General features: G+C 36.4%; 1 protein-coding gene across 1 annotated transcript; it reads right to left on the reverse strand.

Annotated features, from left to right (window-relative positions):
* Positions 1-8,216: 8,216 nt before the first annotated feature.
* LOC143588948 (uncharacterized) lies at positions 8,217-9,035 on the reverse strand. Its single transcript, XM_077069831.1, has 2 exons — positions 8,859-9,035; positions 8,217-8,767 (listed from the first exon to the last, which is right to left on the reverse strand). Exons 1-2 carry the CDS (start codon positions 9,029-9,031, stop codon positions 8,410-8,412), a joined length of 531 nt encoding a protein of 176 aa, XP_076925946.1. The 5' UTR covers positions 9,032-9,035; the 3' UTR covers positions 8,217-8,409.
* Positions 9,036-14,285: the final 5,250 nt, after the last annotated feature.

Below are 14,285 nucleotides of genomic sequence, written 5' to 3' on the forward strand. Positions count from 1 at the left end.
AGCATGTCATCTTAGAAAACGACACTCAATTTAACTTTGCTTTTAAAAGTTTTACCATGTAAAATCTACTTCGGATTTTCTTTCTTCAATTGGTGAAACCTAAAACTAAAGAGATCAGAGAAACAATATCTGACATAGCGCATTCATTTGTAACTACATCCACAACTGATCAAACCCCGCACCTCCTCATCGACTTTTCCATAAACAAACTCAAAACTGATACACCATCATTTATGGGTTTGGTTACATGGTTTAAATGATACACAATCACTAGGTGTTCATGGGCTGGTCGCATGGTTTAGATGATACACAATCACTAGGTGTTCATGGTTTGGTTCAACCAGTAATGTTTGTTCAATTGATTTATTAACCAAGTTCCATAACAACCATCATCTCATACACAAAGATACCACCATTCACATAGATATAAACAAAAAACAAGATTGAACATATATATACATATATATATATATACTCCTCTAACGATACTTATTTACATACCACTAAAAAAAGACCCAACTCCATTTGCGACCCTACACTTTATACACATTTCCCTTCATAAAGTCGCAACACTCTTAACCTTACTTACAAAATGACTCAAAAAACCATAAAAACCCCTCTTTAGACGTGCACAAAAAAACCGGTTCCGGAACCTAACTGGTGGAACCGAACCGGAACCGGTTCCAGTTCCAACCCGGTTGGTACAATACCCGGTTTGGGTATTTTTGTACCCGAAAATCGTACCCGGTTCTCCTATTTGTATGTCAGTATCAGTTCCAACCCGGTTCCTACCCGGTTCTTAATTGGAACCGGTTCGGTTCGTACCTGGAAAAACCGGTTCCGACGGGTTTTTTTTAAAGGGTCAAACAAAAGTCAAACTAGCCGTTGGAACCGGTTCCAACGGTAATATAGCCGTTAGAACCGGTTTTTTAGACACCAATTAGCCGTTGGAACCGGTTCCAACGGTAATATAGCCGTTGGAACCGGTTTTTGAGACAATAGATCCGTTGGAACCGGTTCCAACGGTAATATAGCCGTTGGAACCGGTTTTTGATGCCCAAACCTATATATAACTTGTTTCCACCACTTGTTTCACCACTAAACTCAAAAACAAACTAAAATACTACTCCTTTAGCAAACCCGTTCCTTTACCCGACCATCCAACTAAATATTATTATGGCACCCATCAAAAAAACTAACAATAAGGCTAAGAATAGTGCTTTTGTTGCCCCCGTTCCTGTTACGGAGGACCCAAGGGTTGTTACGGTAGTCAACCATAACCGCAACCAAGACATATGGAAGAATTGGGATTTGATTGTGGATGACGAAGGTTATCAAAAGGCTCGTTGCAAACTATGTGGTTCAATATTAAAGCACGATTCCAACTCTACTTTGAGAAAGCACATCGAGAAGCCATATTGCAAGGCGTTGAAAGGGATTGGCACGACCGATCAAATTGACTTGGGTAAAGATGGTACACTATTTCGTTACAACACGACTCAAGTTCAAGATAGAATGGCAAAGTTCGTTATTCAACGAGGTTTGTCGTTTAACCACTTTGATGACCCGGAGTTGACGTCGTTGATTCGCGAAACTCTACAACCGAGATACACACATGTAAGTCGTGCTACCTTAAGACGTCATTGTATCAGGTTGTAGGAGTGTGCTAAAAAAGAGTTAATCGAGTCTTTTCATTCTTTAGAAGCCATGGTTAGTTTAACTACCGATGTTTGGTCGGCACCACACGGGTTGCCCGAATCATACATATGTGTCACCGCTCATTGGGTTGATCCGATGACATGGCAATTGATGAAACGCACCATCGCTTTTGAAAACTTCCCGTTCCCACATACCGCCGAAAAATTGTTTGAATTACTTGATGAAGTTATAACGACTTACAACTTGAGAAATAAAATATTTTCGATTTCGTTTGACAACGCTTCAAACAATACTAAGGCGGCTGAAAAATTTATCATTAAATATTCACCACCTTGTTTCGGGGATTTTTTTCATGTCCGATGTGTTGCACATATCATCAACTTGGTTGTTCAAATAGGTCTTGACAATGAAAATATTTGTGATGATTTAAAATACTTTAGACTTATGTTACAAGATGTCTTCAAAAGTGGTAAAAGAAGACATCTTGAATATAAGAACTATTGCAAGTCGGTTGAAAGAAAGTATTTGGGGCCGAATTGGGACGTTCCAACCTGTTGGAACTCAACTTGTCATATGTTAAAGTGTGCTTTTGCCCAACGCCAAACTTTACAAGCTTTTCATAACAATCTTGTTGAAGAACGCGAGGCCGATATGTTTCCGGAAAGTGTTTGGGTCCAAGTCGTTTATTTGTTGGAGTATCTTAACGTGTTCAAAAAGTCAACAACAAAATTATAGGGAGTCTATTACCCTACTAGTTGTTGGGTTTTGCAAGAATTGTACTATATGTCTTGTGTTTTTAAAAGCTTTGCGGAAAAGAACAAACTCTTCGAAAATATTGTTGCGGTAATGAAAGAAAAGTTCATAAAATATTTTGAAAACATACCGCCCGTCTTTACTTGTGCCCGCCGCATTAAACCCCTATTGGAATGTTAATGGGGTTGAAACAACGATTGAGGAAATATTCGACAACTTAGGTATGCACGAGATTGACCCGAAGTTGTCGACGGAAGCGAATGACAAGTTCAACAAAAACCTTCAAGACCTTTATGACCATTATTTTCAAATGTATGGTCCAAGCACGAGATCGTCTTTTGTGAAAAAAACAACTAGTAGGCCGTGCAATGACCCACTTATAAACTTGATGAATGGGATTCGTGAATCGGCATCTAAGAGGCAAAGAGGAAACACACCAAGTAGCGAACTTGGTCGATATAGTGGAGCAAACTATGTTGAGGGCACAACGGTCGACGAAATTCGCAATATTGATTTGTTGGCTTGGTGGAAAGGTAAACAAAACGAATTTCCCATTCTATCCGCCATGGCTCGTGATTTGCTTGCCGTACAAGCCTCAACGGTTGCTTCCGAATCGGTTTTTTCTCTTAGTGGGAGGGTGTTATCTATGCGAAGAACAAAACTAACTCCCAAGTCTCTAGAGGTTTGCATTTGCCTAAAGGACCATTTGGATGCGGTGGATCGTGTACAACACAAGGCGAACTTTGAAGACGAAATACCAATAGAGCGTCATATTCATGATGAGGAGGCGGAGGACGGGGTTTCTTCCGATAACGAAGACGAGGGTGAAGACGAGAATGAAGACGAAGAAGAGTTTTAATTATTTGTTTTGGTAAAATTATTTGTAACTTGTTCAACTAATATTTAGTTTTGATTTGTTTTTTTATAATTACTTTTGTTACTCATGATTAATTGATTGTTACTTTTTTAATAACGACGAACATTTTATTCATCTAAAAAATAACTATTACAAACATTATTAAAACATAAACGATACTAAACATGACAACTAAAACATAAAAAACAAAGTCCGTCGTTTTAATCCGGGAATACTTATTTTTGGGTTGTAGAGCCGGACGACTCTCCCACTTCCGTTTTTTTAGCTTCCAATCTTCTTTTCTCTCGACAATACTTATTCGTATGTTTTCGTAATGTCGAGTTGGACGCTGCTTTAAGAAACTTCGAGCAATATTTGCAACGTGCCAACTCATGTGAGTCGGTCATGAGACACAAATCGTAATGAACCCAAACATCGGGGCATCTTGTTGTTTCGATCACCATAACAACGTCATCATTGGTTGCCATTTGTTGTCGGTTTAAGGTTAATTGTGGTTTGGAGTGTGTTTTATAGTTTTGGGAGTGGTTTAACAAGTACACAAACAAACCTTGCTATTTATAGAAAGAAGATAACCTATTTATAGTTAAAAAACCGGTTCCAACGGTCAAAAACGGCTATATAGCCGTTCCTAACGGCTATAATGTTTAAATTTCAAAAAAAACCGGTGGAACCGGTTTTTACGTAAAAACCGGTTCCGGTTCCACCCTACCCGGTTCCTAAAAGTTTGCATTTCCGGGCATCGGTTCGGGTCGGGAACCGAACCGGTTCCTGACTGGAACCGGTGTCATTTTGTACCCGGGGTGAAAAAAACCGGTTCCGAACCGGTTCGGGTTTTCAAGGTGAACCCGAATTGTGCACGTCTAACTGGTTATACCGGATTTTTGTAAGGCAACAAATATTAGAGCCTGGTATATTTGACTGGTTTGCTAGAATATCGTACCGCCGGTTTTTTTTAAATACTTGTTTAAACTGGCAAACCGGTTTTCAATCCGAGAGATTTTTGATATTTTTTACGGCCCGTATTTTTTAAAAGGGACTTTTAACATGGGATAAAACTGAAACGAGTAAACACGATAAAAGACGATTCGTTAATCAACTAACTTTGTATCATGCAAATTCAATGTTGGTTTATTTAACATTTTTTTGTAATTGACTAATTTTGTATACAAAATACAAGTTTTCTATTTGACTCGACCATTGTTCATGTGTGATATTTGGTTTAAGTGTGATGTTTATTAATGCACTTTTGGGTTATTTTTGAGTTGAGATTGTATTTATATGGAATTACAAGTTAAATTATTCAACCCGAACTTCCCGGTACATTCCGGTTCAACCGGTTATACCATTTTTGAACTGAATCCGGTACGATAAAATACCGGTTTTTAAAACATCAGATAAAGGTGTAAAATGAGGAGTATCACTGTGATACGCGCCTTCCCTTGGGACCGAAGTGAGGTGCATGTCTTATTTATTTAGGTTTACGTATTTGTAAGTAATGTTAAAAGTCTAGGCAAGCCTTAGGTCAATTTTCATTTACATGTAGTGTCATGTTCTTTCTTTTGGTTTGGTTATGGACGGGAGTGGGTAGGTTATTATCCCAGGATCCCCATATTACCATATAGTAGTGGAGGTAGTTTTTTTTTTATCCTTATTTAAAAAACTCTTATCTGCACACTAACACTATGTATTAATCAATTTAAGGGGGAAAATGTCTTTATAATATTTACATATTTGCCTCTTAATAATAATAATAATATATTATTATTATTATTATTATTATTATTATTATTGTAACAAAGAAGAATTCTGATGTCGTTGGACCACGATTAGTCTACTTGACAGCCTCTAATTGGGCCACATAATTTATATTGTTTTTTACTGTTGTTATTTTGTTTTATGCGATAATTAAACGGTTATTCGCGCCGTCTCATCATTCGGGTAACGCTCGGGTTTTACCAACTCATCGTCGCAGCACCAAGACGACAAAGCTCGGGTTTTACCAATGACCAAATTTTATCGATACTTTTTTTTAGTTTCGGTACCGTAATGAACGTAATTGAAACCAGACGAATTCGCATCAACTCACCGCCACAACGCCAAGATCACAAACTCAGGTTTTTATCAAAATGCGGGTTTTACCGACTCACTACCTTAACGTCTGACACCAACAATGCTCGGGTTTTACCAACTCACCGCCACAACTCTCGGGAAGACAAAGCTCGGGTTTTACCAATGACTGGGTTTACCAACATTTTTGTTTTAGTTCCGGTACCGTGATGAATGTAACTTGAATCAACCGAATTCATGTCGACTCACCTCCGCAATGCTCGTGTTTTACCAGCGTCCGGGTTTTACCGACTCACAGCCCCAACGTCCGGAACAAACAAAGCTTGGGCTTTACTAGCGTCCGGGTTTTACCGACTGAATAAATGTGGTTTTAGATATTTTATTTGTTTATAAGTTACTTTGAAGAACTTATTTCTTAGGTTTTACCAACGTTACTTATATTGTAACGAACTTAATTGATATTAACCGAATTCGCATGGACTCACTGTCATAACGCGACTATTACATAAACATATAACATCGACCTGGGTCGGCGCCGCGTTTGGTAAATAACTAGTTATTTTAATAAAAGTAACATATTTCGGATGCCACATCATTAAAAAAAGCAAACCGTTGCCATGTCATACACAACATAATACAAAATAAATGGAATGGAGTTAATGATCTGTTGTATTGAGATTGTTATTTGTATAAAAACTATAAGCTAGGAAAGCAATTAATTAAATTGTTACTATAGTTAATATTAGTCAATAGTGAATAGTTTGAATTATTAAATTCTAATTTTCCTTTCAAATAACAAGGATAAAAAGAGTAGTTTTTTGAAGATAGACACGATAAGTGAAAATTCATCTTATCATGAGAACAGTATGCGCAATTAACGATAGATAAATTAGATTTTATGTTAAAGCTATGATCCATCAGCTAATGATAGTTTGATCAATAATACTCATAATATTCATTTTTTTTGTCAAAAGCAATCCCAATGATATAATAACTACTGTTTTGAACTTATTTCCACTCGGTTCCATTCATAATATAATTATAAATAAATAGAGAAACGCACAGAAAAAATCGAGTAGAGATCAAGTGCCAAACGAGTGTAGATTATTGGTGATTTTGCATTTATGCTATTAAGATTACGCTAGCAACAAAGATAAAAATTAGAAATGTCATGATGAAGCTGTAAGTATAAATTATTACTAGTCAGTTGCTCATAGTGTAGATTATTAAAATTCAGTAAATAATGATAACATTTAAAGTAATAATAAAATAAATAATAGATGTGATTACTATTATTTATTTTATTATTGCTACTACTATTATTTTTATAAAAATTACTACCACCACCACTACTACTATTTTATTATGGTGGACGTGGCCTCCTAAAAACCATTCGCAATTGGGAATGTTAGTATTTTTAAAAAGGAGTCGTTATAGGAAAAAGACATTTTACAATTGTGTCATGAAGTGGACCAAGATAAAAATAAGCCGGTCTCTTTCTCCTACTGGACCAATAACGACACCGGCCCAGTCTACGCCCTTTTATCTGATCACCTCACACCCACCCCTGGTGTTTCGGGATAAATTTTACATCAGTCGACACGTATTTTTGTTCTGATCAAAAGCCCTGAACATCGATTTGAAACTCGAAAAAAAACGTAATTATGTTAAGTGTTTTTTAACGAAGATCCATTGAGACAAAAATATTTTAAAGGTTTTAAAGCTGAGATTATTATCAGCCAATATACAAAAGGTAAAATTAATAATTTACAATTTTCCTTAATAATAATAATAATATTAAATTTAAATTAAAAAACTAAAAGTATAAAAATAAATGTACAATGTAGTCATAATAAAATAATCGGAAACTTCCAAAATGTCTCGTTAATAGAGAGATGTTCCTTACAAACACGTCTTTGATGACGTGTTAGTGTCACACCCCAACCTACGGCGGAACAAGCCGGGATGCGACTGATGGTCGGTTATTTTGTATATATTTTAGTTCCGATATAAAAGGCCATTTCCCCTCGTCCCAAACGGGTCGAGTTACTTTGGCGACGTATGATCATACTAATTGAGGTTGAGGATGAGGATGAGATACTAACAACCATAACTCAAAAATAAACACACAATCACATTCGCACGTATCAACTAATTGAGCAATTGCATATCTACGCAAATAGTGGAATTGTATAGAAAATTATAAATCTATTTAACTTCTGAACTCATAACGCCCCCAAAAATGTAAAACGGTAAAAAGGGGGTTGTGGTTACTCACCTTATCGAGTGGACTAATCAGTGGCGAGATGATGATAAAAGTTAAGGTGAAAAAGGTCGAGCTCCTTGGGATGCGTCGACAAAAATTCCTAGTTGTAAAGGTATATTTAATTATAAACGAGAAATTATAATAATAAGAGACAGTTTATGATTGTAACAAAAATTCCATTTGTTGTCGGTTTAAGGTTAATTGTGGTTTGGAGTGTGTTTTATAGTTTTGGAATTGGTTTAACAAGTACACAAACAAACCTTGCTATTTATAGTAAGAAAATAACCTATTTGTAGTTAAAAAACCGGTTCCAACGGTCAAAAACGGCTATATAGCCGTTGGAACCGGTTCCTAACGGCTATAATATTTAAATTTCAAAGAAAACCGGTGGAACCGGTTTTTACGTAAAAACCGGTTCCGGTTCATACCCTACCCGGTTCTTAAAAGTTAGCATATCTGGGCATCGGTTCGGGTCGGGAACCGAACCGGTTCTTGATTGGAACCGGTTCCATTTTACAACCCGGTGTGAAAAAACCGGTTTCGAACCGGTTCGGGTTTTCCAGTTGAACCCGATTTGTGCACGTCTACCCCTCTTAATATTCACATTCAGACCACCATTAAAAGACTAAGTAACACTAGACTCAACCCACTACATGCTTGCTTGGGTATATCTTTCTGTATAACCTCTTCAAAATTCCTCATTGTAAAGCTAGAATTAACTCATTACTGATTGTTGAAGTTTTGCTAGAATGATTTTGTTATGTACTTGATAAATCTAGGGTTTGATTTAGGCCAGGGTTGCAATGCTGCAATTGCTCCTGTTGTCCCTATCAAGACAATCAAACCCTTCAATCCTGACCGCCGGTTTGTTGCCAAAACTGGCTCGGTTGCATCCGGATGGAGACGATTGCAGACCGGTTGAGGCAGGATTGGGAATCATAGAACGCGGTGAGATAGGGGATATGTTTTTGTCCCCAAAACGGGCGTCTTGGGTTAACGGGTTAGAAACTCTACTTGGCGGTGACCCACTGAAAAACGGGGGCGACGAGGCCATCTGTGTACAGTTTTCATAAACACCTTCCTTTGCAAAGATGATGTCCAGAAGCTCGGAGGCGGCTTTCGATTCCTGACCTTCAGACGAATGGCTGTAATTAAAAACAAACAAAACAATTCAAGTTAAATTAAATTAACTTGAAACCTAAACAAAAATTTGAAGTAATTGGAAACAAAACTTACCACATCTGCCATCGCAAAGGTCGAACCGGAACAGGCTCGTTAACCGCAGCGTTAAAGAGACTCAATCGCCTCGGTTTCGGACAGATCACGGGCTCACAGTTATCAAAAGATCTCCTCATCTCTTCCTGGGATGATGCAAAGGTGTTCTTCTGGTGAATTCCACAGTGATTCATTTTCTTTTCACTGATCAAAAACAGCCTGTAAACAAAACAATTGTCGGAATCAAATCGCAAGATCTGAACAATTTGTTTTTACCAGATCTGAAATAGAAATCGAGATCTGGTCAAACTAGTTCAACTAATCCCAAAATTTTAAAACAAATTAGTTAGGTTTCGGAAATAATCAACGGACAAAATCAAACGTTACAAACTACACAGATCTGACGTGAATCACAAGAAAATACAACAAAATTCTGCAAATTCTGATTTTTTTTCATGTATAATCAAATTCATTAGGAACATACAAAATAAAAAAAAAATAGATCCGATCTGTTTTAGAGATTATCAACAAATTCGACTGAGAATTTGTTAAACCTAAAACAAAAATTGTAAAAAAAAAGGGAAATAATTAGATGTAAATATACTGACCTGGTAGAAGTGGAGTGATGCCACCGGAAAGAGGATCGGATGGGATGAAGGGAAATTGGTGAAGAAGAGGGTTTGATATATATAAAGCTGAAATTGAATTGAAACGGGTGATTTAATATAAAAATAGCAGGAGGATTGGAATTAGGGAAAGAGAGAGAGAGAGAGGATGCATTTAAGAATGGGGATCACGTTGGCGGTGCCTGTGGCCAGAAATCTCATCGGTTTTCTCACCCCATTTTAATTACTAATATACGGAATCATATTCTTATTTTATTCTATACTATACTATTATTCTATGCATGTCAAAGATATTTACGCAAACCGGGTCTTGGTAATCTCACTCTTATAAAAATCGTAATATTCCATCATATCGTATGATTCGTATTTACTAATCGGGTTTCCATGCATTAAATATATTTATTTATCATCTTATTCAGTATTCATATAAGATCTTTTATATCTTCATCTCAATAGTAATTTTAGATTGTGTTTGTTTTTGCTTCAAATGTCTTCAATAGGCTTATGTCTGGGGGCGCGCAGACATAAGTCTTTGAAGATGGTTTGTTTAAAAAAAAATAAGATCTTAAAACTCCTTCTATTGTCTTAAGAAATAATTTATTTTCATTTGTCTTCACACGTCTTCACAAAAAACATATTCTCCTATCCACTCTCTGGACATAATACGAAGCTCAAACTCTAACCGCACCCACAGCCGCACACGTCGCCGGCCTGCCGCACCACGTCGCCGGACACCACCGCACTCCACCTGATCTCTGCTCAGTCACCAGACACCCGCATCGCCGCCTCTATTTCCAAGGTAAACCCTAATTTTTGCATACCTTGGTTGCGTTTTCCATGGCTGCGTTAATGGTAATTAATGGTGGTGGTGCCAGGAACATTTGGGCTGTGTTGGATTTTGGTATTTTTAGGGATTTGTTGTTTTTTTCTTTTTTTTTAAATTTTAAATTATTAGCTGGGGAGATAATTGTTTTGGAATAGTAATCTCACTTCCTAGCTTTCGCTTTTTTCAAGATTTGAATCTCAATTTGAGATGCACTTTGTCTTTATAACATGTCTGTTATTATATATGTTTTCCATACCTTGGCTGCGTTTTTTGGTAATAGTATAATCATTCTTGCATACCCGCATCGTCGCCTCTATTTCCATGGCTGCGTTTTTGGTAATTGATGGATTAGTTAGGGTATGTCATTTATTTGATATCCTTACAATAGCTTGTTAATTGTAAGTTTTATTAATTGATGAATTCATGGTATTTAAACGACATAGTTCTATACGTTTATTAATTGTAAGTTTTATTATTCTTTTATTTACGAGCACTAGTTCTATAAACTAGGTTATTATTTTTAGCATTAAAGAATCATTATTTGTGATTTCATTCTAGATGGAAAATAATGATGGTCGACAACAATGGACGGATGAGGCTATCAGATGCATGTTAGATACATGTCTTGAAGAAATAAGGAAAGTAGGTGGAAATGGACAAAGCTTGCGTAGAGAGTCTTGGGATAGGCTAGGAAAGAAACTTAAGAAAGAGTTTGGCATGGATTTGTCTAAAAAGCAGCTTAGAAATGCTTTTGATACTTTGAAAGCAAAATATATAGGATGATGTTATTTGAGAAACAAGACTGGAAATCTCTACAATCCACAAGCAAACATGTTCACTTTAACGCCTCAAGAATGGGAAGATCTTAAGAAGGTGTGTGTTTTTAAGAACTTCAATACCTTGTCATGTATTAATAAGAATAATGAGAATAGAAAAGTATTTATTTTAGTTCCTATTAATTTGGCGCAGGGTCACGCAAGGGCGATGCCATTGAAAACGCGACCATTGCCTCATCATGACCTTTTCATAGCTGTGTTTGAAGGCCTTAGCGCAAATGGTAGTAATCAATGGGCATCTACACACGTCCAAACACTTCAGATAGAAGCTACTAGTGTTCATTTAGAAGATGATGACGGGGACTCTCATGAACAAAGTTATGATGAAGATCCGACCAGTAATGAGGGACCTAGTGTTCGACCCAATAATAAGGCTAAACCCTCTAATGATTCAGAAGTTAGGCCCAAGAAAATGGCTAAAACCTCTATTACCCTAGATGACTTGGCTAGTGATATGCATGATGCACTTAAGTATATGGCGAAAACCATGGAAGGACCATCGGTTGATGAATGTTATGAGAAGTTAAAACTAGTTGGGTTAGATCCTATAGATCCCTTGTTTTTGGCAACATTTAATATTTTTGGTCAGTCAACACAAATGAGACAAGCTTGGATGACATTGCCATCGAACCCTGAGGTGTTGAAAGAGTGGATTAAGATTACAGGGATGACATTCGGGATGTTCAAGTAGGGAGGGATATGAATATGTGTTTTGTGTAATTTGAACCATTATGTGTTTTGTGTGTCTTGTGTAATTTGAACCATTATGTGTTTTGTTTTTTGGCTGTATTTAGATGACATTGGCATCGGACCATTATGTGTTTTGTGTTCTAAACAATTATGTAATTTAAACTATTATGTGTTTTATATTTGGCTATTTTCGACAAAAGTTTTTTGGCAACAAATAGGGTAGTTTTTGAGCTTTTTTTGCTTGTTATTGACAGGTTTCTCATGGATTATAATCAAAAGTTGTTGCTCCTCATTGTGATGTTCTTGTTTCTTCGATACTTTTGGCCGAGACGTCTTAAAAGAAAAAGAGATAACACTTCGGTTATGTCCGGACACCATTTCACTTTAGAGTTGTTGCAAGGGAATGATACACAATGCATTGAACTCTTACGCATGTCGCGTGATTCATTTGTTCGAATTTGCACGCATTTTAGACAAAAAGGTTGGTTAAAAGATAGTAGACATGTATCCCTTGAAAAAAAATGGCTATGATTTTGATGATGCTTGGTCACAATCAACGTTTTTCAGTTGTTAAGCGTAGATTTCAACACTCGAAACAAACAATTCATAAGTATTTTCATGAAGTATTGTCAAGAATGATGGAGTTTGCTAAAGAGGTTATAGTACCAACATCTTTTAATCCTAGTCGAAATTTTCCGGGTCATCATAAGAGATTACGACAAGCTTTTAAGGTACATTATATAATTACTTTGGTGATTTCTTTCCACGTATTATTAACTATTAAATTCTACGTAGGGAGCAATTGGTGCACTTGATGGAACTTTGATACATGCTATTGTCCCTATTGAGAAACAACATTTATATAGAGGAAGAGGAAAAGCCGATTGTTAACAAAATGTTTTGGCCATTTGTGACTTCAACATGATATTTACGTTTTTCATGGCCGGATGGGAAGGAGTAGCACATGATTCTAGAATATTGTCCGAATCTTTAACAAATACAAATGCACCATTTCCATTTCCTCCCCGGGTATATATTTATGATTTTAACTTTATTATCTATATTATATACTTCGAAGATTGAATTGTGTTTTTTAGATAAATATTATCTATGTGATGCTGCGTATGCACACACTCGAGGATTTATGGCACCATATAGAAATGTGAGGTATTGGCTAGGAGATTTCTGTCGAAGTGCATTAACCGACAAAGAAAAATTCAACCATGCACATGCAAAGCTTATGTGACAATCGTCAATTCCAGGTTAACCTCGTTAACTCAACTCCGTTAATTCAAACTTTAAAGATCGTTGAATCTATAACGCATACTTCATTACATTTAAACTAGGGTTTAAATGACGCTTAACATTTACTACATGTGTAGTAGTCTTTCGGGATTTGCACCGAAACGCAAACGAGTTGATAAATAAACGACAAACGTCAAAACACGAACTATGTGATTACTATGTGTTAGGATTATGTGCTATGTGATAATATTATGGTCATGTTAACTTATTGTGCAAGTATGATAGAATGTTCTAGAAAAACAACACTTGGAAAGTAGAGGGATTAGAATGTAACTTGTATATCTATAAATATATTATTAACTTAACCCTAACTATTATTATTATCCTAACCCTAACCTACAAGTTCCGATCGGCTCTCTCTCACCTCCCTTCTCCACGGCTGCCGTCCACAAGAACACCCACATACACCATCAATTCAAGTCTTTGATCCAGGAACTAAGTGCTAGGAAGGTATATTTGATCATCCTTCACATCCTTGTTGATTGAATTTGATGTTTGTTGGGTTAATAACAAACCCTAGCTGGCCGATTCTAGGTGTTATATTGTTCATGTGATTCTTGAATTGATTTGATGATAAAGTGATAACTAGATTGATATTGATACATGATTGATTGTTGTTCTTGATTTGAATTAAAACACAAACCCTAATCTTGTATGTATGGTGTGATTTATATGCATGGATAGTAGTTATGGTGTCTAGAGGGTTATATGGATGCATGATAGTTCATAGATTGTTATGATGTTGAGTTTTGATGTGAACAGATTCTGGACAGAATATATATACGATGTTTAACTGACTGTAACGAAGTGTAAACGTGAAAATTGATTGAGATTGTGGGTACTGCAGTAAACTAGGTTGAGTCTAGTTTCTATAAAGTATAAATTCGTAATTTTTGGATAAGTGGAAGTATACTTTTATGATTTTACAAAAACGTGATGCAAAGCTGAGCTGTTAGACCTGCTGTTAGGTTATATTGTAAATTCTATATCTCATGAACTACGAGGCCAATTGGGTTGGTTCCACTTCTGGAAGTTGACTCACTGAGTTAGGAACCAAACCCAAGTGGTCTTGCATTTATTGGATTTTTCGTTTACCGGGAATTGCAAATAACATTCTGTTGTGCATGAATCTGACTGATATGAGTTTACTGTAGTGTTTTGATCA

This window comes from Bidens hawaiensis, unplaced genomic scaffold (genome assembly GCF_021521415.1).
Source record: "Bidens hawaiensis isolate Kalapana, Puna unplaced genomic scaffold, B.hawaiensis_p1.1 tig00036939_1, whole genome shotgun sequence".
Classification (NCBI taxonomy): Eukaryota; Viridiplantae; Streptophyta; class Magnoliopsida; order Asterales; family Asteraceae; genus Bidens; species Bidens hawaiensis.

Coding starts and splice junctions, on each gene's coding strand:
- LOC143588948 (XM_077069831.1), bottom strand. CDS start 9,031: ATGAATCACTGTGGAATTCACCAGAAGAACACCTTTGCATCATCCCAG. Junction 8,768..8,858: donor CCTTTGCGATGGCAGATGTG/GTAAGTTTTGTT, acceptor TTTTAATTACAG/CCATTCGTCTGAAGGTCAGG.